The 25,778-nt window shown below is 50.2% G+C and overlaps 1 protein-coding gene and 1 pseudogene across 3 annotated transcripts in view; one reads left to right on the plus strand and one right to left on the minus strand.

Annotated features, from left to right (window-relative positions):
- Positions 1–25,778, plus strand: part of TCF20 (transcription factor 20) — a 92,998-nt gene that overhangs the window by 25,443 nt on the left and 41,777 nt on the right. For all 3 annotated transcript variants that reach the window (XM_033116300.1, XM_033116301.1, XM_033116299.1), the window contains exon 2: positions 18,502–24,159. In XM_033116300.1, the coding sequence (XP_032972191.1) occupies positions 18,538–24,159 (5,622 nt within the window). In that variant the 5' untranslated portion in view covers positions 18,502–18,537. The remainder of the gene's footprint in view (positions 1–18,501; positions 24,160–25,778) is intronic.
- Positions 4,677–5,142, minus strand: LOC117028296 (ubiquitin-40S ribosomal protein S27a-like; annotated as a pseudogene).

Here is a 25,778-nt window from a genome sequence, read left to right on the forward strand (position 1 = left end):
GATGAGCCTTTGTCTTTAGTTCTGAGTTGGTTAGTTTTTACGTTTGTAATGTGTTTGAACCAATCCTTTGAGCTGTTTATAGAGGTCGGATTTTCATAGGGTTTTTTTTTTTGTTTTGGTTTGTCTTCTGTTTTTCTATTTGTTTTTAGTGAGAAGCTCAGTAATCTTTAGAAGGAGCTTAGCTTATAGATGCATTTAGCAAGAACTGACACCTTGTTTCTCAGTATTTTGGAGTTGTGGTGAGTTTGAGGCAACAGTGCAAAATGTAGAATGTCGGCTCACCCTCTGTCCTAACGCCTGTGCTCTTTCGCAGGAATTAATCATCCAGAAAATATTCCTCCCGTGCTTGCATCCCCAGCCATATGGAGAGGACCCCATAAACTGTAAAAAGGTCCATTGGCTTTTATCTGGAGTGGACTGCACCCGTTAGAACTCAGTTCTGCCTTTTGCTTCATCTGACAGGTTGACCTATGGTGTTGGCGCCTCCAATAAAATCAAATCTTAATGCTTTGGTTGCCTGCGTCTCTCATTGCTTTGCCCAAGAAGGCCAAGGACATGTCCAAATCGGTGTGTCCCATCCTATGTCTCCTTTCTCGGACTGTTGGGGCCCTGCTTTTGTTTACAGTGTGTTGTTTGGACTCCACTTCTAGTCGTAAATCCAGGTGTGGTCAGGTGGTGTTAAGAGGAGCTTTTTGCATTTGAAGCATGTCTGGTTCACGGGCTCAGGTGTCTCCATGGTCATGTACATGTATCTTTTAATATTTTTACATTTCTTTGTGCTGAACTTAATACGTGCTTTCTTCCAAAAGGTAGCTAATTTTCAAAATACTTTAAAGAAGACCTTTTGATTAACATTATTTACATTTTTGAATAGTAAGTAATTTTATTCATCAGAAGTGGTGATGGATTATGTTCCGCTACTTGGAGGCTGAGGTGCAGATCACCTGCCTCCTTAGGCCTCAGTGAGAAGTGAGGCTCCCAGCAGGGAGGGGGGTGGGAGTGGGGGTCGTTACAGGGACCCGTTCTCGGGATTCAGTTCCTTCCCAGATGGAAACTTTGGGTCTCCATCTGTTATCTGTGCTTTTGTCAGAAGGAGAATTTATAATGTCAACTTAATTCCCCCAGCATTTGAATACTTGCTGTGTGCCTGGCAGAGGACAAAGTGCCAAGCTGTGGGGGAAACAGAGGGGGACGTAACTCAGATAATGCCGGCCGTGGTGTGCTCACGAGGGTCAGCGGGGAGGCAGGGTTTGCACTCGACTTGACAGGTGAGTGGTGTGTCAGCAGGTGAATATTCCTCGGGCAGAAGGAGCAGCTGGGACAAAGGAAAGGCTGCCAACGGTATATGCCCGGGCACTGGGCAACACACAGAGCAGGGCTCAGATAGGAACAGGAGAGGTTAAGGGCACATTCTTTGTTGGACCTGGGTTTAAGTCCGAGCTTTCCTTCTTTGCTGACCAGCTGTGTAACCTCCTGAGGGTGACTTAAACTTTCTGAAACTCAGTTTCCCCATCTGCAGAATGGCCAATAACTAACTACATCATAGACTGGTTAAGATTCAATGGGACTGTATTGCCTGGCGTGCACTGTAAGCGCTCAGTAAAAATAGCTACCATTATGAAATTTTATTTCTTGTTTTAAAGTTACGTTCATGAAACCTGTTCCTGGAGGGTGACTGTCCCTTGCAGCTCCACCCCCAAAGACAGCTATTGTCAACAGTTTGGTGAAAGTCTCCCTTTAATTTCATCTCTGTACATTTTTGTTTTCTCCCTTTGTTTTGACTGCCATTGTTCCAGCTCTAGGGCGTTTGGGAAGCAGGGAAAGGAAGGCTGTGTGGCTTGCCTGCAAGACGCGACTGGGCTGCGTGTTATCCTAAGAATCTGGTCGGATCTGTTTCAGTAACAGTGCTGAATCTTGGATTCGAGGGAAGTCTTGTAGGGGGGAAGCGAGTATTTGCTTGGCTGTTAGAGCGCCGTGCACGTGTCAGACACCTGTTACACGCCTTCGACGGTGCGGGTCCTCGGTGGGGAGCGGGGGCGCTCACATGAAGTGGGGAAGTAAGGACAGCAGGGTCCAGGCAGCCGGTAGTGCTGTGTGGACAGATGCGGTGTCTGTGCGGGGAAGGCGAGATCACTGAGCTGAGCGTCTCCTGATGTAAGGTGGGCCTTGAGGAATGATGGAGATTTGGGAACATTTCTGAGGGGCAAAGCGCAAGTCAGGAGGCCGGAGGACAGGCACTGAGGGCACGGCCTGCACGGAGCGTGGCCGTGGCTTGGCCAGGAGTGAGAGATGGTCGGAAAGGAAGATGCCCGTGCCCTGGCCTCCCCTCTTAGCGCCCTCCGTGGCCCTGACTTCGCCTTGTCGTCTGTCTTCTCTTTCAGAGCAGAACGGTGTCTTCGTCACCCCTCTAGGCTCAGGCCTGGTGAAGGATATTTGCTGCTTATGGAAATGATAGACTGGATATCCTGCTGGCCTCTCAAACTCGGGGTCTAAAAATCCTCATCTCCTTCTCTCTCTTCTACTCTCAGCCACCAGGCCGTAAACAGTCACCCTCTCCTGTGCTCCCACAGCACTGTGTGCTTACCTCTCCATCCCATAATTATTTTGTACACCCGTTTGGGGTCACAGCACACAACCCTCCCCAGCACATTGGGTGGCCAGCATGTCACACGTGGTTCTGGGAGCCCACATAGCTTTTCCTCCTTTCTCACTGGCTGTTTCTTCCCTTACTCTCCTTTTCTGGCTTCTGGCCCTCCTTCCCAGCCTCTAATGTTGGAGTGATTTAGGGGTCGATCCCACGCATAGGCCCTGGACCAGTGGCTTTAAACCTTTTCTTTTGACCAAACCAGATGCCAACCTGGTACACACACACACACACACACACACACACACACACACACCACTCGCTCATGCACATAGACACTCACAACTGAAACAGAGCTTCACAGAACAGTTCTTATACTTCCTCTTACTCTGAGCCATGGACTCTGTTATTTTCCATTCTGTTCTAGTTCATTTTTTTGAAGTGCTGTTCATGACCCACTAAATTGATTTCGCAACCTTCAGTTTGAAAAACTGCTCTGTGTGATCTCATCCCCTCCTTTGGCTTTAAATACTGTTTCTGCTGATGACCTTCCCATTTACATCTCCATCCCCACCTTGCCCCTGAGCTCCAGACATGCCAGCCCTCCACCTGGCATCTCCACTTGGATGTCCGCTAGGAATCTCCGAGTTACCGAGTCCAGCGGCACACCGCCGTTCCATCCCTTCAGCCTGCCCCACTCCCCGCCTCGTCCCTCTCCACGAGGGGTGCGTTGTCACAGTTGCTCAGTGGGGCACTGCTGGGGCACGGGCTCCCACACCCGCTGCCTGTGCTCAGACCTGTTGCTGCCAGCGACGAGCTTTGAGGCCTTGGGCACTTAGTTACTGACCCCTTTCCTGCCTCATTGCCTTTATTTTAATACAGCGGGGTTGTCGGCTGCACCCGCCCGCCTCATGGGCCTGTTGTGTAGATCGGAGGAGTTTTTACCTGGAAAGGGCACAGAGCAGCGGCTGCCGCTCAGCTGCTGCGGCTGCTGCTTGTCATTGTTGTGTCCCTCACATCCACTTCGGATCCATTAGCAATTTCCGTCGGCTCTAACTTCAACATCCGCCCTTTACTTGACCGCGTATCACTACCTCCATCAACACCACATTCGTCTGTGCGGCCAGCATCCCTTACCCAGACGGCCAAAATAGCTTCTTAACGAACTCCCTGCTTCTGCCCCGGCCCCTCCCGAAGTCTGTTTTCCACCAAACAGCCAGAGTGGCCCTCTGAGAATTGAAACCAGAGTGTGTCACTCTCTAGCTCAAAACCCGCCAAAGCCTTCTAATAAAATCCAAAATTCTTACGTGGCTTACTTACCAGGTCCTTCATTTTAGTACTTCTGAGACTGCTGTGTGTGCAGCTCCCGGGTAAGCTCGTTAACGTGCGGACGCTGCCTCTCCCGCAGGCCCCCAGACGGCAGTGCTGCTGGCCTGTGGACCCCACAGTGTGCGTGGGGGGGTCCCGTGTACTCAGGGCCCCTTTCCCTGGCTGCTTGTCCCTCTGCTCTCCCTGCACCTGCCTTTGCCACGTCGGCGCCTTGTCCCTCTCACCAAGCTCACTCCTGCCTCTGGCCTTTGCACAGGTCGTTGCGCTCTGGGCCCTCATCTCGTTGGAGTCTCTGCTCACACGTCACCTCCTCAAGGAAGCTGGCCTCCACCACCTTGTTTAAATCCCGCCCTTCTCTCTGTCCCCTTAGCCTCCCTTATTTCTCCCTGAGCTTTTCTTAGTCCCTGGCCTATGTTTATTTGTTCATTGTTTTGTCTGAAAGCCATTTTCATGGAGTTTCAGCCTCATTCATGGCTGTCTCCCCAGAACCTAAAAGCAGTACCTGGAATGCACTATTTGTTCAAATGGACATAAATGTGTCCCCTGTTAGTCATGGGCGCCTTGAGGGCAGAGACCTTCCTTATTCCTTCTTTTTGCTTTTTAGGTGTTTACCTGAATCCTCACTCTGGTCCTCTCCACCCTCCTCACCCTCGTAGCTCCATTTCTTGTAGCTGCTGTGTGCCAAACTCTTCTGTTAGGGGCTGTTTACAACCTTACTTCGTTTTTCTTTAAAACTTTTTTTAGTGTTAGTTCATGTCTTTTATTAACCCATGTACAATTCCTTGTCTTCTGGTTTGTCGAAGCAGTAGGTCAGACAATATTTGCCACAGTAATGTCTGTCAAAGGGGCTGGTCCTAAAAACTCCAGCACCACATTCATCGAAGGGGCACTCCCGACAAAGGCAGCTGGTTTTGCCGTTCTCATCCTGAAATCTTATACCTTAAGCTTCCTTGTCTGTGCTTATTCTTCTTGGGAGTGGTGGAAGACTTCTTCCTTTTTCTTAGCATCCTCACGAAGTCTCAGCACAAGACGAAAGTGGACTCCTTTGGAATGTTGTAACCAAAGTACGTCCACCTTCCAGTTGCTTGCCAGCAAAGCTCAGCCTTTGCTGAGCAGGAGGAATTCCTTCTTTATCCCGGATCTTGGCCTTTACATTTTCTATTGTATCCAAGGGTTCAGCCTCCAGAGTGATGGTTCTTCCCAGTAAGGGTTTTCACGAAAATCTGCATCTGGGTGGTGGTTCCACCGCAGATGGCAGCTCAGAAGAAGCTTTAAAAACTTTCATGTAAGTAACACATGCGTGTAGTCTTAAGTCAAACAAGTAAAAAAAATCATCCCCTAGTTAACCGTGTTTCCCCCAAAATAAGACCTAGCCGGACAGTCAGCTCTAATGCGTCTTTTGGAGCAAAAATTAATATAAGACCCGGGTATAATGTAATATAATATAGTATAGTATAATACCAGGTAATATAATATAATATAATATAATACCAGGTCTTATATTAATTTTTGCTCCAAAGGAGGCATGAGAGCCGATTGTCCGGCTAGGTCTTATTTTCGGGAAACACGGTTATGTTTTGGTATGTATCCTTTCCAGCCATTTTCTGGAAAGGATACTCATTGTTTTGCAGTTTGTCAGATGGAGCTTGCTTCCAGTGTGAGGAGAAGCCTTGGCAGAAGAGTACAATGTATCCATTCGCCCTGCCAAGGGCAAACTCCAGGGGCATTTCTACAGTTGGGAAAACTCGGTGCAAAGAAGTCATTTGCTCAAGGTGGCACGAGCAGAAACTGCAAAACGCAGTTCGGAACCTGACTGTGGGTTCCGGGTCCCTTCCCGCCTTTCCCACTGCTGGGTGCTGCCAGGAGCTGGGAGGACAGAGACAGGGTGATTGACTCACTGGGAGAAGCCTCCCAAAGCAGAGGCATTGGAGCAGGTCTTGACAGAAGAGTCTGGGCTATTCAGTGGTGCAGGTGGGCATTCGTGGGCAGAGACCGGGGGGTCTGAAGCACATTCGGGCAGCAGAAGTTCCATAAGTTTGAAATTGAACACCGTTCAGAGCAGCGTGATGAAATTTCCCGCCATCTGAAGCCGTCCCGCCTGGGACGTGAATCACCCCTTTGTCCAGCGTATCCCCCCACACACTCCTCGCCTGTTAGTCAGTAGCCGTCTCCATGGTCAGATCGACTGTCAGTGTCGCTCTGCTTGTGTTCAGGTCACCCTTATTTTACTTCATAAAGGCCCCAAAGCTCTAGAGCAGTGATGCTGGCAGTTCGGAGACGCCAAAGAGAAGCAGTGAAGTGCTTCCTTCAGGTGAGAAGGTGAGAACACTGCAGTAAGATACCTTGAGAGAGAGACCACATTCTCATGACTTTTGTTACAGTACACTTATAATTGTTCTATTGTAGTTACTGTCACTAATCTCTTACTGTGCCTCATTTATAAATTAAACTATTTTAGGTACGTAGGTACGTATGTATAGGAAAAACGTAGTATGTACAGGGTTTGGTGCTATCCGAGGTTTCAGGCATCCACTGGGGTCTTGGAACATATGCCCTGTGGATAAGGGGGGGCGGGGCTACTGTATATTCTTTCTAAAATGTATCTGTTTATACATATGGAGCTGGAGAGCTAATTTGGAAAACTTCCATTGTTAATTTACCTAATACAGTAAATAAAAGAAGAAAAAGGTAGGTCCTATAAAATCTGAAGTACCCTCTCAGGCTGGTTTGACATGTCCCCTCTCGGCTGACAGCATATGCTGGCTTTCCGGCACAGAAGAGCATTGCAGGCCCACACCTGTACTTTGCCTGCCCCTTGGAAAATCAGCCATTTTCCCAGGAAGCCCAGGTTCCATTTAGTGAGGGATGGAATTTGGAAACTCAAAATTGAACATTAGTGTGGTTCCCTAGGATTATTAGTGCTGTCTTCTAAAACTGCCATGTCTGCTTTTGTGTGTGTGTATGATGTGTAGCTTTTTAATTCACCTGGAGTTTATTTTTATGGATATTGCGAGATGGGATCTAGCACAATTATTTTTCTCCCAGAAAGGTAGCTGTTATACCAACAGCCTCTCATTTATTTTAATTATAATTGAGAAAAAGTTACAATACACGGAAAGGCAAATGTCTCCTGATTTTGTTTTTTATAGCTTCCCATTTTCTTGACTAGCTTTGCGCATTTTCTTTAGATGACTGTTAGAATTCATTTATGCAAACGTAATGGGAGGGCACCCCAAAGAGGCAGTGGGGAGCCCCGTGGCTTAGGGGTGGAGGATGAGGCTGTAGAGTTTGGGAGATGGTTCCAGTGCGCGAAGGAAGTAAGATGATTCAGCGAGTGTGTAAGTGTCTATTGAAGATAACGGGAGCGGGTTACTGTCTCAGGAAGGAATTACAAAGATGGAAGGTTAGCGAGAACCCTGAGGGTGTGGGTTGGACTTGGAGGTATGAACTCGGGGTTCTTTAACGTAGATACACTGTAGACACCACACCTGTAGTTACAGGCGCGGGTGTTTGTGTGCGGAGGTGATTTTCTAGCTAGAAGACAGGAGCAACGCACAGCCCTAGCACCCAGATCTGTGTTTCCAAATACTTCCCTCCACTAAAAGGAATTGGGTGTCCTTGGAGAAATGCTGGTTCTGCGGATTGGGGCGGGCAAATACACGAGATGAGCCTGGTACATCGTGTGCCAGGAAGTGAGGGAATGCTCAAAGAGTGGAACATGTCAAAGGGCACGGGAGCCAGTTTGAAGAGGTTTCCACTGGCCAAATCGGGGACAGTTGAATAGATAAATAGGTGAGGAGGGACAGCGGTGCCTGCTAATGATGGATAGTCACCATTTGGCAGCCCTCACACAGGTGGTTCATACACGTGGCAGTCATCGGGTGGGTGCTTGGCAAAGAACAGGATATCGGTGTAATCTCAGGAGTTCTCCCAGCAAGATGCCGGTTACAGAGGACAGTGGTGACTCTACAGTGGAGAAACCTGGCAGAGATGGGCTTGTCCAGGTGGATGGGGCTACCAGCACCTCGGAGGGGTGGCTCGCCACCCGTCCCTCCTGACATGACGCGCTGGAAGGGGCGCAACTCCCATCTCTGGTGTTGCTGCCAAGAAAGCGGGCCCCGAGTCTGGACATACAGGTTGAGGGCCATCCTACAGAAGCAAAGGGCAGTGCTGTCAGGAACCTGGACGTCGGGGGAACACTGAGGACTATTCCAGATTGACAAGACATTAGCAAGACATGACAGCCTGTTTTCCTGGTTGGGATTCTGGGCCAGAAAGGACAAAGAAACATTGTTGGACAGTTCACCCAATTTGGATGGAGCCTGTGGATTGCATTGGTGGTGTGGTATGAAGGTTGACTTCCTGATATGGGGGGTTGTATGCTTGTTATAGAAGAGTGTCCTTGTTTTGGGAAATATATACCAGAATCTGTAGGGGGTGACAGAGCTTCAGGTCTTCAGCCTGCTCTCCAGAGGTCAGGGAAAAGCTAATGGAGGGAGGGGGGTTGGAGAGAGACAGAGAGAGAGAGAATGAGAATGCGTGTAAGTCATAGAGCAAAGGATGTGAAACACCAGCTGAGGAATCTTATCGAAGGTGGGTATGTGAGCGTCGGACATTCCCTGTATTTCTCTGTACGTTTGAAATTATTTCAGGTGGTTTTAATACCGTATTGTGATTTTTAACTGGAGCTCTTAGTTCTGTAAACTGATCTGTGGGCCTCGGGAATGATGCTGGGTCTTCTTGTCTAGATACGTTGTCCTTCTGGCTTGTTTGTTTTTGTTTTGAGCTCTTCTTTTTTGGTCCTTCAGTGAAGTTTCTAATTTTCATCATGTAGCTTTTGTCCAATTCTATCTACTTTGGATTAGTCCTCTGGTATCTTTTTAATTTTTTGCTATTATGAAATGAAACATTTTTTTGCCTGTAAGTGGCAACAGTAATTGCTTTTTGTGATTTTTGTCTGTGAAGGTTTAGAAATTATGCACTCACAAAACCTTTAAAGGCAAAAAAAATTCAATAACATCTTAAAAGCTCAGGCTCCACAGTTCGGGAAAACCCGCAGGGAGTCCCAGCTGGCCCCAGACTTAGCCTCACGGGCACCCCCATCCTTCTCTTGCCCCCTTTCCAAGAACTGTTGGCCGTCTTGCCACATATGTGGTCATCTGAATTGCTCTCGGGATGTCCCTGTGACTATTAGGTAGCCACTGAGTGGAGGGGGCCCACCCCCCACCCCCCCACCCTCCCACCCCCCCACCTCCCCACCCCAGCTCCCTGGCCTGACCAGGAACTGATTTGTGGCATTTCCCTGCAGCTACGGAAGCAGTTAATAGGGTGCTGCAGCCTCCTGGCTGTTTGAGATTATGTCTAAAAATAGGCTTGCCCTCTGTGGGGTGGAATTCAGCTGTTTTTAGGCCTGATTCTGAAAAATAGCTCAGAGGCGGTGATTTCTGTGTGCACACTCAGGCACCACACTGCATATGTGGTGTTGGTGCCAGGTTTCCTGGAGCAGAGATTCTGCCTGGCAAGTGCCTCCCTCCTTCCCCTTGGGCAGGGAAGTGCTTTGCAGTCCGTAGGAGCAGATCGAGCCAAGATATGAGATAGTGTGAGGGGTATCTTTTCAATGAGGTTAATGAAATTTCAAAGTGATTCTTTTCTACATAGCATTAATGTAAGTAGAAATGCAAAGGAAGAAAATGTGTCCACAATCCTGCCACTCTGAAAAGTTAAAACGTTTTCATTTTTCCATATCGTTCTCTTTGGCCTGGACTAAATGAATGTCTGATTTCTAGACAGTTGTAGGCGTAGCACAGGTATGAGTTCCCTTTCTTTCTCTCTCTCTCTCTCTCTCTCTCTCTCTCTCTCTCTCTCTCTCTCTCTCTCTCTCTCTCTCTCCCCCCCCCGCCCCCTCCCTCCCTCTCTTTCTTCCTTCCTTTGGTTTAAATCAACTTTATTAAGGTATAATTTACGTAAAACAAATGAAAACATTAAGTACCGTGTTTCCCCGAAAATAAGACCTAACCGGAAAATAAACCGTAGCATGATTTTTCAGGATGCTCATAATATAAAATTTCCCTGAAAATAAGACCGGGTCTTATATTAATTTTTGCTCCAACAGACACAGTAGGGTTTATTTTATATTACGAGCATCCTGAAAAATCATGCTACGGTTTATTTTCCGGTTAGGTCTTATTCTCAGGGGAACATGGTATTGAGTTGGTATATGCAACTTTCTTTATCTAACTATACATAATAAGTATTTCCCATGGTGTAGAATCTTCATAATAAGATTTTTAATGGGTACTATTTTGTTGAGCAAACATACATAATTTGCTTAATCATTTTCAAATTATAAAGAATTAGATTCTTGCCGGCCTTTTCTTATTGATATCTCTGGAGTTAATATGTTTGTACTTTGATCTTTGGTTGTTTGTTTTGAGAGTCACCTAGGATAGAAATCTAGTAAATAGACTTAGTAGGTCAAAAGGTACTAATATTTTTACCATCACGCACCACATAGTGATGTTTTCTCTGAGTCAACAACGAACCGCATGTACGCTGTTGGTCCCTACAAAACCGCGGAAGGGAAGTTTCTTTTCTCGGATGGGAGCCAGGTCTGTGGGGCAGGGCGGTGGGTGCCCTGTCATCACAGCACCTCAGTGTTGAGTGCACACATTACGTTCCGATCAGTCAGCCCGACCTGTGTCACCCACCCCACCCCGGGCTGCATGTTCAGAGGGCGCCACAGCCCTCCCACACCTAGCTTGAGGGTCTTCAGAGTTCATTGCTGTAAATTCTTTGCCACGGACCCGAGAACCTGCACAGGGACGCAGGTCCTCAGGGGCTGCCCTAAGCAGCCTTAAGTGCCACGGCCGCTTCCGGCAGAGCCTGTGGTGGCAGTGTGCAGCCAGCCTGTCCCTGTACTTGGGACATATTTCCAGGTTGTAATAATGATGTCAAGCATAGATACATTTTATTTCTTCCGATTGGATGCCAGAGAGAGCCCTTTGTGCCAGCTGGAACCAAAAACAAGTATTAAAGTCAAAATACTGAGTCTTCCGCTCTCCACCCTCTGTGTGTTGAACAGACACCCCCTTTTTTAATGACTGCCACAAGGTTCCCAATGTGACCACTGCTCCAACACGCAGCAGCCCGAGCCGCATCGCCGTGCCAGTGCCCGTGTTCCTGTGTCCATCCTGACTTCTTACTCCCTGCTGACCCGCAGCCCGCCTTCCACTCCCTCCCGACGTCGCTGTCATGGTGAGCTAGGCCTTCGCCAGCGCGTCTCTCCGCGATACTGCCCGTCAGGCCAGCACATCCCCACTCATAGAGCAGCACTGACAGCTTCTGTGTTCTATTCCTGACCCTGTGGGGAAGCGGGGGGCGGGCCTGTGGACGGTGTTTATAAAGTCTGCAGTGGCGCCTGTATGTCCTAAGCCTCCACAGTCACATCCTCACTCACCCAGGGCAGCTGCCAGTCCTGTGAGCTCCGTTCAGAACTGCCCTGTGCAGGTGGACCACATTTTATCTCTTATATCACACTTGTGCGGTGCCTTTTCTATGTTTAGACATTTTTAGATGCACAAATACTTACCATTGGTTACAGTTGTCTCCCCTGTTCAGTCAGTACAGCCTCATGCTGAACAGGTGTGGAGCCCAGGTGCTGGCCCATGTAGTCCAGGTGTGTGGTTGGTGGGACCGTCTAGGTTGTAAGTGCCTCTGTGATAGTCGCACGATGATGAAATCGCCTAACAACTCACTTCCTAGAACAAATTCCCATCGTTAAGCGACGCACGACGGTATTACCAAATTGCTTTTTGAAAGAGTTGTAGTAATTCATGCTGCTTCTGTTATTTTTTGTACCTGGTGGAATGTCATCTCTTAATTTTTTGAGACAATTTAATGGCTATAAATTCGTGTCATCACTTTTTCTCCTGCATGTATGTGATTATAGGTAAAGGTGGATATTTTTTATAGCTTGTATGACTGATACAAGTCTTGACCTTCAGAGAGCAAACCTTTAGGTCTGTAGCGTCCTCGTGTGTTTCTTTCCCTCTAGAAGACGACTGACTTGCAAATTCTCACTGAGTTGGTTCCTTAAGCTGCTTTCTGGGCTCCCAAGCCAGGGAGCAAATCAGCACCATCCACACATCTCCTAAAGGCCTCGCTATACTGAGACACCTGCCAGTCACTGAGAAAAGTCTAGCCTCTGCCTGTCTGCCAGCGGGACATAGCATTTGAAAAATCGAGTCAGTGGGCAAATCTTTGTGTCTGGTCTACTTAGGAAGAGCCTGTGTGCCCCTAACTGAGAAAGCACACCTAACGGAGAGAACACAGGTATATCCACGTACGAGCAGTCAGCTCACTTCTAGCAAATTTCAAGATGCCTTTCTAAAATGCTTCCTGGTTTGTGAGAGTCTTGCTGCTATTTCAAGGAAGGCTTCTGCCAGAAGTACAGATTGGGCTCTGGGGTGGACCTTCCATAGCCCACCTCTCTGTTTACTGTGAGTGTTTGTTGTTTAATTTTTCTGGGCCTCACTTTACAAAAAGGAGCACTAATACTTCTTAGAGTATGATGAAGATGAAGTATACTTATTTATGTAAAGCACCCAGTACAGTGTATGGCTTGTGATAGACATGCAGTCAATAGGTGATGGCGACAGTTACAGATCTGACACAGGTGTTTGTCAGGACTTTTAAAAACCTGGATTTGGGTGCTCTTTGCTCAGTTTGTGGTGCACTGAAAGAAAAGAACATGGGCTTTAGATCAAAAGAATTTGAGTTATAGAATATCAGCTCCAGTTTATCCTAGGAGAGTAACTTGGCAAATTATATAATTTATCTGGGTCGTCCGTCCCCCCCCACCCCCACCCCGCGGTCCATCAGTTGAAATACATGTAAAACCACACAGTGCCTGAGACGTAGACTAACTGGTAGCTATTACGTCAGTAGCACACACCTTAGCTACTGGTTACAGGCGACTGCTAAGTTTGTTCTTACTAAGGGGAGAAAAGCCAGCCAAGTGTCCTTTGAGGAAGACTTTGTGGAGATGGTCCCGTTTCCGGGGCTCTTGAGATTCTGAGAGCCGTGGGACCTGACCCAGTAGGAAGGAATGGACAGACCTAGGGTTGCTTCAGAGAGGCTGCGAGGTGAGTGGGGCGATGCCACCGAGGGGACCCAGCGGGTCGCTTGGTTGGTTTGAGAGGATGGAGCGGAGCAGGAATTGGGTTGGGAAGATGCCAGAGGCCTTGGAGGCGTGTGGGGGGGCAGTGCTGTCAGACGGCAGGTGAAGCCAAACTTCCAGGTGACTGAGGCTGCGGGAGAGAGTTTCTGCAGCTGTGATTCTAATCCAAGAAAGATGAAAATGGCGGTGACGGGCTAGAGAGGTAAAGGGCAGATACAGGAAATGGAGAAGGAGCAGGGTTAGGTTCTAAAATGCAGAGCTCAAGGCAGGGGAGCGTGTGTGGGGCTCTTCTAAAGCTTCTTGCGTAGGCTGTCTGAGAGGGTTGGGGGTTTTTTTTGAGGATGGTAAGTCGGACCAGTTGAGGAAAGAACATTTTTATCATCGAAAATGAGTTGGTGACTGCCTAAGAATAAAAGTATTTTGTCATCTTTATAGAAACGATTCCAGCGACAAGTGACACTGCCCAGTCTTTACGTGCGGAAGTGACTATTCTGTCTCCCCCTTACACCTAAAGAGGGCTGGAGGCCTTGTCTTCTGTCCTTGCATGGTCGTTAAAACATTGCCATGTGGCCAAGTCCTGCAGACCTCACCCCACCGCTGGCAGTCGGAGCACGCATGTGCTAGCCCCTCTGATCTCGGTATCCCCTCCAGTTTTGAACCCTGGCCATTTCTTTATTGCAGTTTGGCTGTGATTTTTGTCGGATATTTCTAGGTGTTTTGTTGAGGGAGGATTTCTAGTCCCTCTGGTATGCCATACTGCATGAAATAGAAGTCTCTTGCTCCCCAAGTGATAATATTCTACCCTGAAATCCTAGGGATGAGAGAAGAACTGTTTTAGAGTCCTGGTAGGAAACAGATGGCATGCTCAAACGGGGTAATTTGAGGAGCGCTTGCTTGATTGTATTATTCAGGGTTCACTCAGGAAAAGGGGCGCTTTCCGCCCCAGGTACGAGGTGGTTTTTCATAGCAGAATGAAGGGCTTACCCAGCCACTGGAAGGTCCGGGAAGCTGCTGCTGCATCTCAGACTGAAGGAAGCGCCACAGTGAGCACAGTGAGCGGTTCTGTGAGCTCGCGGGAAGCGCCGGGGTTGGGGCCGCTGCAGCTGCCTGGCGGCTACCCGGGGAGTTTCAGCCTCCCCTTTCTTCTGCCTTCCACATCTTTTTTGTGCTTCTCTTTGCCAACTCTAACCCAGAACCGTGCTGGAAAGGGGTTCTGGAAAGGTAGCCCAGCTTCTGATCTGCAGAGGAGAACTTAGCGGGAGAACGTGCTGTCACTGAATTGACCACTGCAGACCTGGGACCTTTTACAAAGGGGAGCGGGGTTGGGAGACCGATGGAGAAAGCGGGCTGACAGTACAGGACTTGTTACTGCGTCTCGGCCTGGACGCAAGAGCCTGACGAGGGGGCTGTTTTGGTTCCCCCACCGGAGGTTCCCCGCCAGCCGGCCTCAGTGGCTGCGGGCTGGGTGCTGGGAGAGCGGATTCCTCCTTCTCACTCACGTCCTGCCTCATTCCAGACAAACTGGGCCGGAAGCCAGAGGGGCGGTGGAGGAGATGGGTGAGGAGTGAGGCTGGAGGGCAAACAGAATAATCCACCTGACGGGGCCACAACTATAACTAGGAACATACGTGTTGTCGATGTCTTGAGGATTAAAGCATTTTTTTCAAGGCAAGGAAGGAAAATAAGCATAAAAGCAATGGTTAAACCTGAAATGAAAGAGGAAGCAGGTTCTTGAAAGGACAGTGTGGAGAACATTGTGGAGAAGAGGCTGGAATGGGGAGTCGCATGAGGTTGGACATTGAAGGAAGGAGGGCAGAGGAAGCTAATGCGGGTTTTCTGTGGACTGTAGTCCTTGGCCCGCGATAGGATGGGGTGCAGGGTGCCCACAGGCTGGGAGCAGTGGTCTCAGTGAGGCCGGTGTGGGGACATAAAACGTTCTGGACCCCACTCACTAGTGTGCCTCCGCGGGCTTTCCGAAACCATTCAGAAAGTTAGGAAAGTGCAAGAAAACCAGAAACGGGAAAGTCAGGACAAGGGCGAGTGGGGGAGGGAGGTGTTAGTAACCCGTTTTCGGGGTGTGTATATATATTCCTGTGGGCAACTTGCGTCCTTTGGAGTGGCTGCTTTTCTTTACTTCTGCATCTTGTGTTCATCCAAACGGGGAAATGCAGGCGTTTGGCATTAATCACGAGGCTATAAACTGATTACACTGATGCTTTGCTTTTTCAAGTGATGGGATAGTATTGGAATGATCTATTAGGAAATTATTTTATATGCTAATGCTAAAATTACAGTTACACTGGGTTTACATTTCAATTGCCGGTATGCTTGGTTTTCCTGATTGCTTTACTTGAGACTCCTAAAATAGATGGGCTTGTACCCACTTTCTGATGCTCGATAGTTCATGTAGACTGAGAATATTTAGCATGATGGTACCCTGCAGGAGGTGTTTGGCTGTGTTTTTTTTTTTCATCTAGCCATAAGAAGGGGGAGAAAGGCTGAGGAGACCTGAAGGAATTGTACCCAGATCTGTTTCCGGCCCTGCAGCCCAAGGCGGGCAGGACTTGCCCATGTGAAAGTAAGCGGCCTGGAGCTCTTAGCTCCTGTTTAGGAAAAATTGGGAGCAAGTGGCAACAGTATTTATATACTTGAATCTTTCGGAAGCCCAATTTTAGTTACAGAAGGATTAATTAAACAACATGTAAAGTATTTATTTATGGAGTGATTCTCTCTAGGAAGCTTTTCAGTAGACTGCCAGATTTGGTCTTTTTGTTGGATTTAACTCTTCAGCCACCTTTTATCGTCTAGAGAAGCCCACTGGCATTGAGAGCTAGGATAGGAGCACACCGCGAACAAGGAAGTACCGGTGTGGACAGAATCACTGTGGATAGTCTTACAAGTAATGGGGAAGCCTCCTGAGAGGGATTCAGGGAAGGGACATACTTACAAGTATTGTTGGTGGCCAACCACTTTCAAGGCCGACCTCTGACCCGTCGAAGACCCTCTGGGTCCAGGAGTGTTAAGAACGTGGCCTGAGGGGGCAGAGTGCTGCTCACGAGCCTGTGGGCTCTGCTTTGGTTTCCTCATCTGCGAAGAGAGGTGAGGGTTTAGTGTTGTGAGCACCCGCTGATTGGTGCGTAACTCAGGCGATCCAGGGCTGTTAGCTGTTCCCCGAGGCTCATTGGAACGCAGAACACAGTCGTTGCAGAGACGTTTGGAAGAGGATGAGAAGCGGTTTCCTTTAGATTCTGAGATTACGTGTATGTGTAAAGATGACTTTGGGTCATGTGATTATATACTCAAACTTAATACTGTCAATGTAGTAGACCCTTGTCTAGCTATCATAGATTTAAGTGATTTCAGGAAGCAGTGGGTCAGGCTCCCCGAGTTTGGAGTTACTGACCGTCTTCAGCTGTGATCCGTATTTACTTTCTGGAATCTCTTCGCAGCTCTCATGTCAGCTCAAGTTGGGGTTTTCCCCATGTAACTGGACCTGGAGAATTTGACAGGCTCTGCTTTTAGATCAATTGTGTTTTCGCTTCTGCCATTCTCTCGTCACACCACCACCTGTGCGTATGTAAGTTCTAGCCTAGTTCTCTAAGGCATTCTGGTTCAGAGAATGCCTGCCCGCCCTGCGCTCCTTACTGTTTCGATGGCAGGATTACAGCAAGGCTGAAAGTCTTTGCCCTTTAAGGAAGTTCATATTCTAGTGGGGGAGAGACAGACAGTACACAAGAAGCATGTCGGTGTCTGCTGGGGCTAAGTACTGGTGAGGAAATCGGGGGGGAAGGGAGATTGGGAAAGCCCGGATGAGCGTGTCAAGTTAGCTGATTTTAATAGGATGGCCAGGGAAGGCCTTACCAGTCAGGTGATATTTGCCCAGGAACTAGAAGGAAGGAAGAGGGGCAAGCCCTGTGGTTATGGAGGAAGAACATTGCTGGTGAGAACAAAGTTCCTGTGAAGAAATACCAGTGCCTATCCCAGGAGCTAGGAGACAACAGGAAGTCCGAGAGGGAGTGGGGTGGGCACCGGGCCTCCCCGACCAGCTTCTCCTGGAATGAGATGGGGAGCCACTTCAGGGCTTGGACATAAAGAAGCCGACTTACCTTGTGAAGGGACTTTCCTGCCGGTGACCCCATTTTCAGCCCCTCCACCCCAACAGTGAACTAAGAAACTAGCTTCATAAGCCATTTAGATTAACTTTTTGCCTTAACTTACCCTAGCCCATATGTGTTTCATAACTTCTTTTTGAAATAATCGATTTTAAAATTATTAGGAGCAGTTTGGCCTTGTCGTACTTATCTCTACTCTGAGAAGGAGACAGGCCCAGGCAAAAGACAAAATAAAAAATGCACTCTTGATGAACTATTTAAGAGGAGCATTACGTGACGTGCTGCTTACATTAGCAAAGGTAGTGCAAAGCATTGACCCAATCATATGACTTTGGGAGGAGGCTAGGTAAGAACCGGGCTTCATGAGTTCCTACCTTCCTCTGTATCTTTGGCTGCCCTGCAAAGTGACTGTTTCAATTCCTTCTTTCATAGTCACGACCAACAGTAACTTTGTGAATAGTAGATTGGGAAATAAAAAAAATTACATGGGGATTAGAGATGCTGGAACATGTTGCAAACCTCCAAAAAGAATCTTCAAGGATAGTCACTGCTCCTTTGGCGTCCGCCGCGAGCCCTTTCCCTGGGAGTTGCTGGGTGGCTGAGGGGGGTACCTCAGACACAGTTACGTATCGAGCAGAGGTTAACCCTGAAGTTTGTGAGGCTGGCTGTAGCAGTAGGAATCCCTGCAGTGATAAGAGTTGAGTCTCCTGGGGTCGCCAGTCATCACAGGCAGTTGGTAATTATAGTGAAGATGAGTAACATGGGTTTGGATAGGAGGGGCTGACTTCTGTTCTTAGGCTGGTCCATTTCTTGAAGTCCGGGAGCGGGGCAGCCTGTGGAGTGACTGCCTCAGCCTTGAGACTCTTCGTTCAGTGACCAGTCTGATACAGGAAAGCAAAGAAATGGAAGTGTTCTTCTCACCCCTCTGCTGCCATAACTGGAAGACTTATTTTTAAATTGCTGTAATTGACAGTAGTAACACAGCCCTATATGTTCACCCAGTTGAATGGGGGGAGGAGCTTATCTATCTGATAATGAGGTTTTTACTGTATTGTTTGTTTTTACCTAGAGTGTCTCTTTTGATACTACTGTAGACTCCTGCCTCACTCTTTACGCCATCTCTCTGCGTGTTTGCATTTTCAGAAATGACTAGGATAAGAAAGAAAAGGAGATGAAATTCAAACCAGTCAGTTTTGTGTGGGCATCTGAATTGCCGCACCCGTCCGTCATCTGCACTTGATTTCTGTTTGTGCTGTGGGTGCGTGTCTCATACTTTCCTCCCTTTTCTCCGTTTCCAGGAGGGCAGTTGGCCCGCTGCTGTCCTGCTGAACAGTATGCAGTCCTTTCGGGAGCAAAGCAGTTACCACGGAAACCAGCAGAGCTACCCACAGGAGGTACACGGCTCGTCCCGGATAGAAGAGTTCAGCCCTCGCCAGGCCCAGATGTTCCAGAATTTTGGGGGTACAGGTGGCAGCAGTGGTGGCAGTGGCGGCAGCAGTGGTGGGCGACGAGGGACGGCAGCAGCAGCGGCGGCGATGGCTAGTGAGACCTCTGGCCATCAAGGCTACCAGGGTTTCAGGAAAGAGGCTGGAGACTTCTACTACATGGCAGGCAACAAAGACCCTGCGGCCACAGGCACCCCACAGCCGCCTCAGCGACGGCCATCAGGGCCCGTGCAGAGCTACGGACCCCCCCAGGGAAGCAGCTTTGGCAATCAGTACGGGAGTGAGGGCCACGTGGGCCAGTTTCAAGCACAGCACTCTGCCCTGGGTGGTGTGTCTCATTATCAGCAGGATTACACAGGGCCTTTCTCTCCAGGGAGCGCTCAGTACCAACAGCAGGCTTCCAGCCAGCAGCAGCAGCAAGTCCAGCAGCTGAGACAACAGCTTTACCAGTCCCATCAGCCTCTGCCCCAAGCCACTGGCCAGCCAGCGTCCGGCTCGTCCCATCTGCAGCCCATGCAGCGGCCCTCGACTCTGCCGTCCTCTGCGACTGGTTACCAGTTGCGAGTGGGTCAGTTTGGCCAGCACTACCAATCCTCTGCTGCTGCCTCCTCCTCCTCCTCCTTCCCTTCCCCGCAGCGTTTCAGCCAGTCCGGGCAGAGCTACGACGGCAGTTACAGTGTGAATGCTGGTTCCCAGTATGAAGGGCACAGCGTGGGTTCGAACGCACAGGCGTACGGGACACAGTCGAACTACAGCTATCAGCCTCAGTCAATGAAAAATTTTGAACAGGCAAAGATGCCCCAAGGGACCCAGCAGGGGCAGCCGCAGCCGCAGCCGCAGCATCCCCCTCAGCACGTGATGCAGTACACCAATGCTGCCACCAAGCTGCCCCTGCAGAGCCAGGTGGGCCAGTACAGCCAGCCTGAGGTCCCCGTGAGGTCCCCCATGCAGTTCCACCAAAACTTCAGCCCCATCTCCAACCCCTCCCCCGCCGCCTCCGTGGTGCAGTCTCCAAGCTGTAGCTCTACCCCGTCCCCTCTTATGCAGAGTGGGGAGAGCCTCCAGTGTGGGCAGGGCAGTGTGCCCGTGGGCTCCAGAAACAGAATCCTGCAGCTGATGCCGCAGCTCAGCCCCACGCCGTCCATGATGCCCAGTCCCAACTCGCACGCCGCAGGCTTCAAAGGCTTTGGACTGGAGGGGGTGCCGGAGAAGCGGCTGACGGACCCGGGCTTGAGTAGTTTGAGTGCCCTGAGTACGCAGGTGGCCAATCTCCCAAATACTGTCCAGCACATGCTACTCTCCGATGCCCTGACACCCCAGAAGAAGACCTCCAAGAGGCCCTCCTCCTCTTCTAAGAAAGCAGATAGCTGCACAAACTCCGAAGGTTCCTCACAGCCTGAAGAACAGCTGAAGTCCCCAGTGGCAGAGTCGCCGGATGGAGGCTGCTCCAGCAGTTCTGAGGATCAAGGCGAGAGAGTGAGGCAGCTGAGTGGCCAGAGCACCAGCTCTGACACCACGTACAAGGGTGGAGCTGCAGAGAAAGCCGGCTCCTCCCCAGCACAAGGCTCTCAGAACGAAGCCCCCAGACTCAGTGCCAGTCCTGCCAGAGAAGAGGCCGCCTCGCCAGGTGCTAAGGACACGCCGTCGTCATCCGAGGGCAACCCAAAAGTCAATGAGAAGACTGTTGGGGTGATTGTCTCCCGGGAAGCCATGACAAGCCGGGTAGAAAAGCCTGGTGGGCAAGATAAAGGCTCCCAGGAGGATGATCCCACAGCCACTCCAAGGCCACCCAGCACTGGTGGGGCCAAGGAAACCAGTCATGCATCACTTCCCCAGCCAGAGCCTCCGGGGGGAGGGGGCAAAGGAAACAAGAGCGGAGATAATAACTCCAACCACAACGGAGAGGGCAGTGGCCAGAGCGGGCACCCCGCCGTGGGCGCTGGCTTTATAGGCAGAACTGAACCCAGCAAATCTCCCGGCAGCCTGCGCTATAGTTACAAAGACAGTTTCGGGCCAGCCGTGCCAAGAAGTGTCGGCGGCTTTCCTCAGTATCCTACAGGCCAAGATAAGGGGGATTTCGCTGGCCACGGGGAGCGAAAGGGTAGAAATGAGAAGTTCCCCAGCCTCCTGCAGGAAGTGCTCCAGGGTTACCACCATCACCCGGACAGGAGATACTCGAGGAGCACTCAGGAGCACCAGGGCATGGCTGGGGGCCTAGAAGGAGCTACGAGGCCTAATGTCTTAATTAGTCAAAGCAGTGAGTTAGCCAGCAGGGGCCTTTTGAACAAAAGCATTGGGTCCCTATTAGAAAACCCCCACTGGGGCCCCTGGGAGAGGAAATCAAGCAGCGCAGCTCCCGAAATGAAACAGATCAATTTGGCTGACTATCCAATTCCCAGAAAGTTTGAAATAGAGCCTCAGTCATCATCCCATGAGCCCGGGGGTTCCCTTTCTGAAAGAAGATCAGTGATCTGTGATATTTCCCCACTAAGACAGATTGTCAGGGACCCGGGGGCTCACTCACTGGGACACATGGGTGCCGACACCAGACTTGGGAGGAATGAACGTCTCAATCCCAGTTTAAGTCAGTCGGTCATTCTTCCAGGTGGGTTGGTGTCCATGGAAACAAAGCTGAAATCGCAGAGCGGGCAGATAAAAGAGGAAGACTTTGAACAATCCAAATCCCAAGCTAGTTTCAACAACAAGAAATCTGGAGACCACTGCCATCCCACGAGCATCAAGCATGAGTCTTACCGAGGTCATGCCAGCCCCGGAGCAGCTGCCCATGATTCCATCTCAGACTACGGCCCACAGGACAGCAGACCCACCCCAGTGCGGCGGGTTCCTGGCCGAGTGGGTGTCCGTGAGGGCATGAGGGGTCGGTCCCCTTCTCAGTACCATGACTTTGCAGAGAAATTGAAGATGTCTCCTGGGAGGAGCAGGGGCCCTGGGGGAGACCCTCACCACATGAACCCACACATGACCTTTTCAGAGAGGGCCAACAGGAGTTCTTTACACGCTCCCTTTTCTCCCAACTCGGAGAGCCTGGCCTCTGCTTATCACACAAACACTCGAGCTCATGCTTATGGGGATCCCAACGCAGGCTTGAATTCTCAGCTCCATTATAAGAGGCAGATGTACCAACAGCAACAAGAGGAATATAAAGACTGGAGCAGCAGTTCTGCTCAGGGAGTAATCGCCGCGGCCCAGCACAGGCAGGAGGGGCCACGGAAGAGCCCACGGCAGCAGCAGTTTCTTGACAGAGTGCGGAGCCCTCTGAAAAACGACAAAGATGGCATGATGTACGGCCCACCGATGGGGACTTACCATGACCCCAGCGGTCAGGAGGGTGGGCGCTGCCTCATGTCTAGTGACGGTCTGTCTAACAAAGGCATGGAATTGAAGCACGGCTCGCAGAAGTTACAAGAGTCCGGTTGGGACCTTTCCCGGCAGACTTCTCCAGCCAAAAGCAGCGGTCCTCCAGGAATGTCCAATCAAAAACGGTATGGACCGCCCCACGAGACCGATGGGCACGGCCTGGCCGAGGCTGCACAGTCGGCCAAACCTGGTAACGTTATGCTGCGACTGCCGGGTCAGGAGGATCATTCTTCTCAAAACCCCTTAATCATGAGGAGACGCGTCCGTTCTTTCATCTCTCCCATTCCCACCAAGAGACAGTCACAGGACGTGAAGAACAGCAGCACTGAAGCTAAGGGACGCCTCCTTCACCCGTCGAAAGAAGGCGCTGACAAAGCCTTCAATTCCTACGCCCATCTTTCTCACAGTCAGGACTTCAAGTCCATCCCTAAGAGGGAATCCGCCAAGGACCTGCCAAGCCCAGACAGTAGAAACTGCCCCGCTGTTACCCTCACAGGCCCTGCTAAGACCAAAATACTGCCCCCACGGAAAGGTCGGGGCCTGAAATTGGAAGCAATCGTTCAGAAGATCACGTCCCCCAATATTAGGAGGAGTGCGTCCTCGAACAGCGCCGAGGCTGGGGGAGACACGGTCACCCTGGACGACATACTGTCTTTGAAGAGCGGCCCCCCCGAAGGCGGGGATGCGACTGCTCAGGATGCCGAGATGGAGAAGAGGAAGGGTGAAGCGGCGTCTGACCTGGTCGGTCCAGCAAGCCAGGAGGTGACTGTAGAAAAGCCTCTTGCGAGGTCTTCGGAGGAGTGGCGTGGCAGCGGGGACGACAAAGTGAAGACCGAGACACACCCAGACACCGTGGCTGCTGGGAAGGAAGCCCCTGGTGCCGTGACTTCGGCAACCTCACAGAAGCCTGGGGGTAACCAGGGGAGACCAGATGGTTCCCTGGGTGGGGCAGCACCCTTGCTCTTCCCTGACTCCAAGAATGGACCTCCAGCAGGTGCCCTGGCCCCTGAGGCCAACCCCAAGGCTGAGGAGAAGGAGACGGACACAGTGACGATTTCCCCCAAGCAGGAGGGCTTCCCCCCGAAGGGTTATTTCCCTTCAGGAAAGAAGAAGGGGAGGCCCATAGGTAGTGTGAATAAGCAAAAGAAACAGCAGCCCCCGCCCCCACCCCCTCCGCCCCCTCAGGTACCAGAAGGTTCTGCGGATGGAGAGCCGAAGCCAAAAAAGCAGAGGCAAAGGAGGGAGAGAAGGAAGCCTGGGGCACAGCCGAGGAAGCGGAAAAGCAAACAAGCAGCCCCCATCGTAGAGCCCCAGGAGCCCGAGATCAAACTCAAGTATGCCACCCAGCCACTGGATAAAGCTGACGCCAAGAACAAGTCCTTTTTCCCCTATATCCACGTAGTCAATAAGTGTGAACTTGGAGCCGTTTGTACAATCATCAACGCCGAAGAAGAAGAACAGACCAAATTAGTGAGGGGTCGCAAGGGGCAGAGGTCTCTGACCCCTCCACCCAGCAGCACCGAAAGCAAGGTGCTCCCAGCTTCGTCCTTCATGCTGCAGGGACCCGTGGTGACAGAGTCTTCTGTCATGGGACACCTGGTTTGCTGTCTGTGTGGCAAGTGGGCCAGTTACCGGAATATGGGTGACCTCTTTGGACCCTTTTATCCCCAAGATTATGCAGCCACTCTCCCGAAGAACCCGCCCCCTAAGAGGGCCACGGAAATGCAGAGCAAAGTTAAGGTACGGCACAAAAGCGCTTCCAACGGCTCCAAGACGGACACTGAGGAGGAGGAGGAGCAGAAGGAGCAGAGGAGCCTGGCCGCCCACCCCAGGTTTAAGCGGCGACACCGCTCGGAAGACTGTGGCGGAGGCCCTCGGTCCCTGTCCCGGGGGCTCCCTTGTAAAAAAGCAACCACGGAGGGTGGCAGCGAAAAGACTGTTTTGGACTCAAAGCCCCCCGTGCCCACCACTTCAGAAGGCGGCCCCGAGCTGGAGTTACAAATCCCTGAACTACCTCTTGACAGCAATGAATTTTGGGTCCATGAGGGTTGTATTCTCTGGGCCAATGGAATCTACCTGGTCTGTGGCAGGCTCTATGGCCTACAGGAAGCGCTGGAAATAGCCAGAGAGATGGTAAGTGCGCGCAGTCCCGTTCTGGCTGCTCGTTTTCTTTTTTTGGTTCCGTGTCTTCCAGCTTTACTTGTTTCAGCCTTATTATTTTATACTTACATTATCACCTGGTGATTCCTCCAGATTCAAGCTCCTAGGCCCAAAGGATGGGCAGAAAATGAAGTAATTTGGAACGTTTGCCTTTTATTTTTATCAGTGATATGTGACCCCGGGTTACAAAGTCCTGTTAGTGCCATACAGCTTATTAAGACACACGTCCCTGCGCCACCCTCCCTGCGCCACCGCTCCTCAGACCGGATGCCTGATTCCTCTGCCGTTTCCTGTTTCTAAACAATAAGCTTTTACTGCTGTTTGTGTTATTTCGGATCCTTTCTTTCCATTTTCTTTTTTTTTTTTTTTTTAGATTTTATTGGGGAAGGGGAACAGGACTTTATTGGGGAACAGTGTGTACTTCCAGGACTTTTCCAAGTCAAGTTGTTGTCCTTTCAGTCTTAGTCGTGGAGGGTGCGGTTCAGCTTCAAGTTGTTGTCCTTTCAGTCTTAGTCGTGGAGGGCACAGCGCAGCTGTAGGTCCAATTGCCTTGTTAGTTGCCAGATGCCAGGCGCAGCCCACCATCCCTCGCAGGAGTCGAGGAGTCGAACCGGCAACCTTGTGGTTGAGAGGACGCGCTCCAACCAACTGAGCCGTCTGGCCACCTGGGAGCTGAGCGGCAGCTCATTGACTTCATTCTAGTTGCGGAGGGCGCAGCTCGCTGGCCCATGTGGGAATCGAACCGGCAGCCCCGTTGCCCAAAGCTCGCCCTCCAACCGAGCCACCCGTCCGCCCCTTTTTTCCCATTTTCAACATCTGACTCCTCATACTCATGAAGCATACTGTGGCTATATTTCCTTTCTTCTAAAGCTTTTTATTTCTCTAGAGTTACTAATTCATGTTTTTATTTGCTTTTTATTCTCTCGGACCACATCTTTCTAATTCAGTCTTTCCAATCATTGGAATATTTATTCTTTAAGTCTGTTTCGTAACTGTTATTCTGGGCACTCACCACCACCATCGTCATTTACTTCTTCCCTCTATTGAACGCTGTTTCCTGAATCCCGTCTTCACCTTCACTAGTCAGGACCCTCACTTAATGGAGTACAGTTTCCTGAGAAAGGGTCGTGGGAGTAAACACGTCGCGATCTCATCCACTGAAAATGTCTGTCCACAGTCATGAGCATTGGTTGGGTATAGAATTCTAGTTTTGAAATCATTTTCTCTCACTATCTTTGTGTCATGGCTCCTGGCTTGTCCTATGGCCTCTCGTGTTGCAGTTGAGGGGACTGGAGTTCTCCTGGTCAGTCGTTCTGTGTGTTCTGACCTTCTCCTCAGGAAGCTTTGAAGAGCTTGTCTTGTTCCCTCGGCGTCTGACGTCTCAAAGTGATAGGCCTTGAGGTCGGTCTTTTCATTCATTTGTGCTGGCTGCTCTGCAACATCTTCCATCAGTAAACGCTTGTGTTTCAGTTCAGGAAGTTTGTCGTGTTATTTCTTGGATAATTTCCTTCCCTCTGTTCTCTTTTTCTGGAATTCCTGTTAATTCAGTGTATTTTACCTCCTGGGTTGATCCCCTGGCTTTATTCTTTCTT

The sequence above is a fragment of the Rhinolophus ferrumequinum genome, chromosome 10 (genome assembly GCF_004115265.2).
Source record: "Rhinolophus ferrumequinum isolate MPI-CBG mRhiFer1 chromosome 10, mRhiFer1_v1.p, whole genome shotgun sequence".
Taxonomy (NCBI): Eukaryota; Metazoa; Chordata; class Mammalia; order Chiroptera; family Rhinolophidae; genus Rhinolophus; species Rhinolophus ferrumequinum.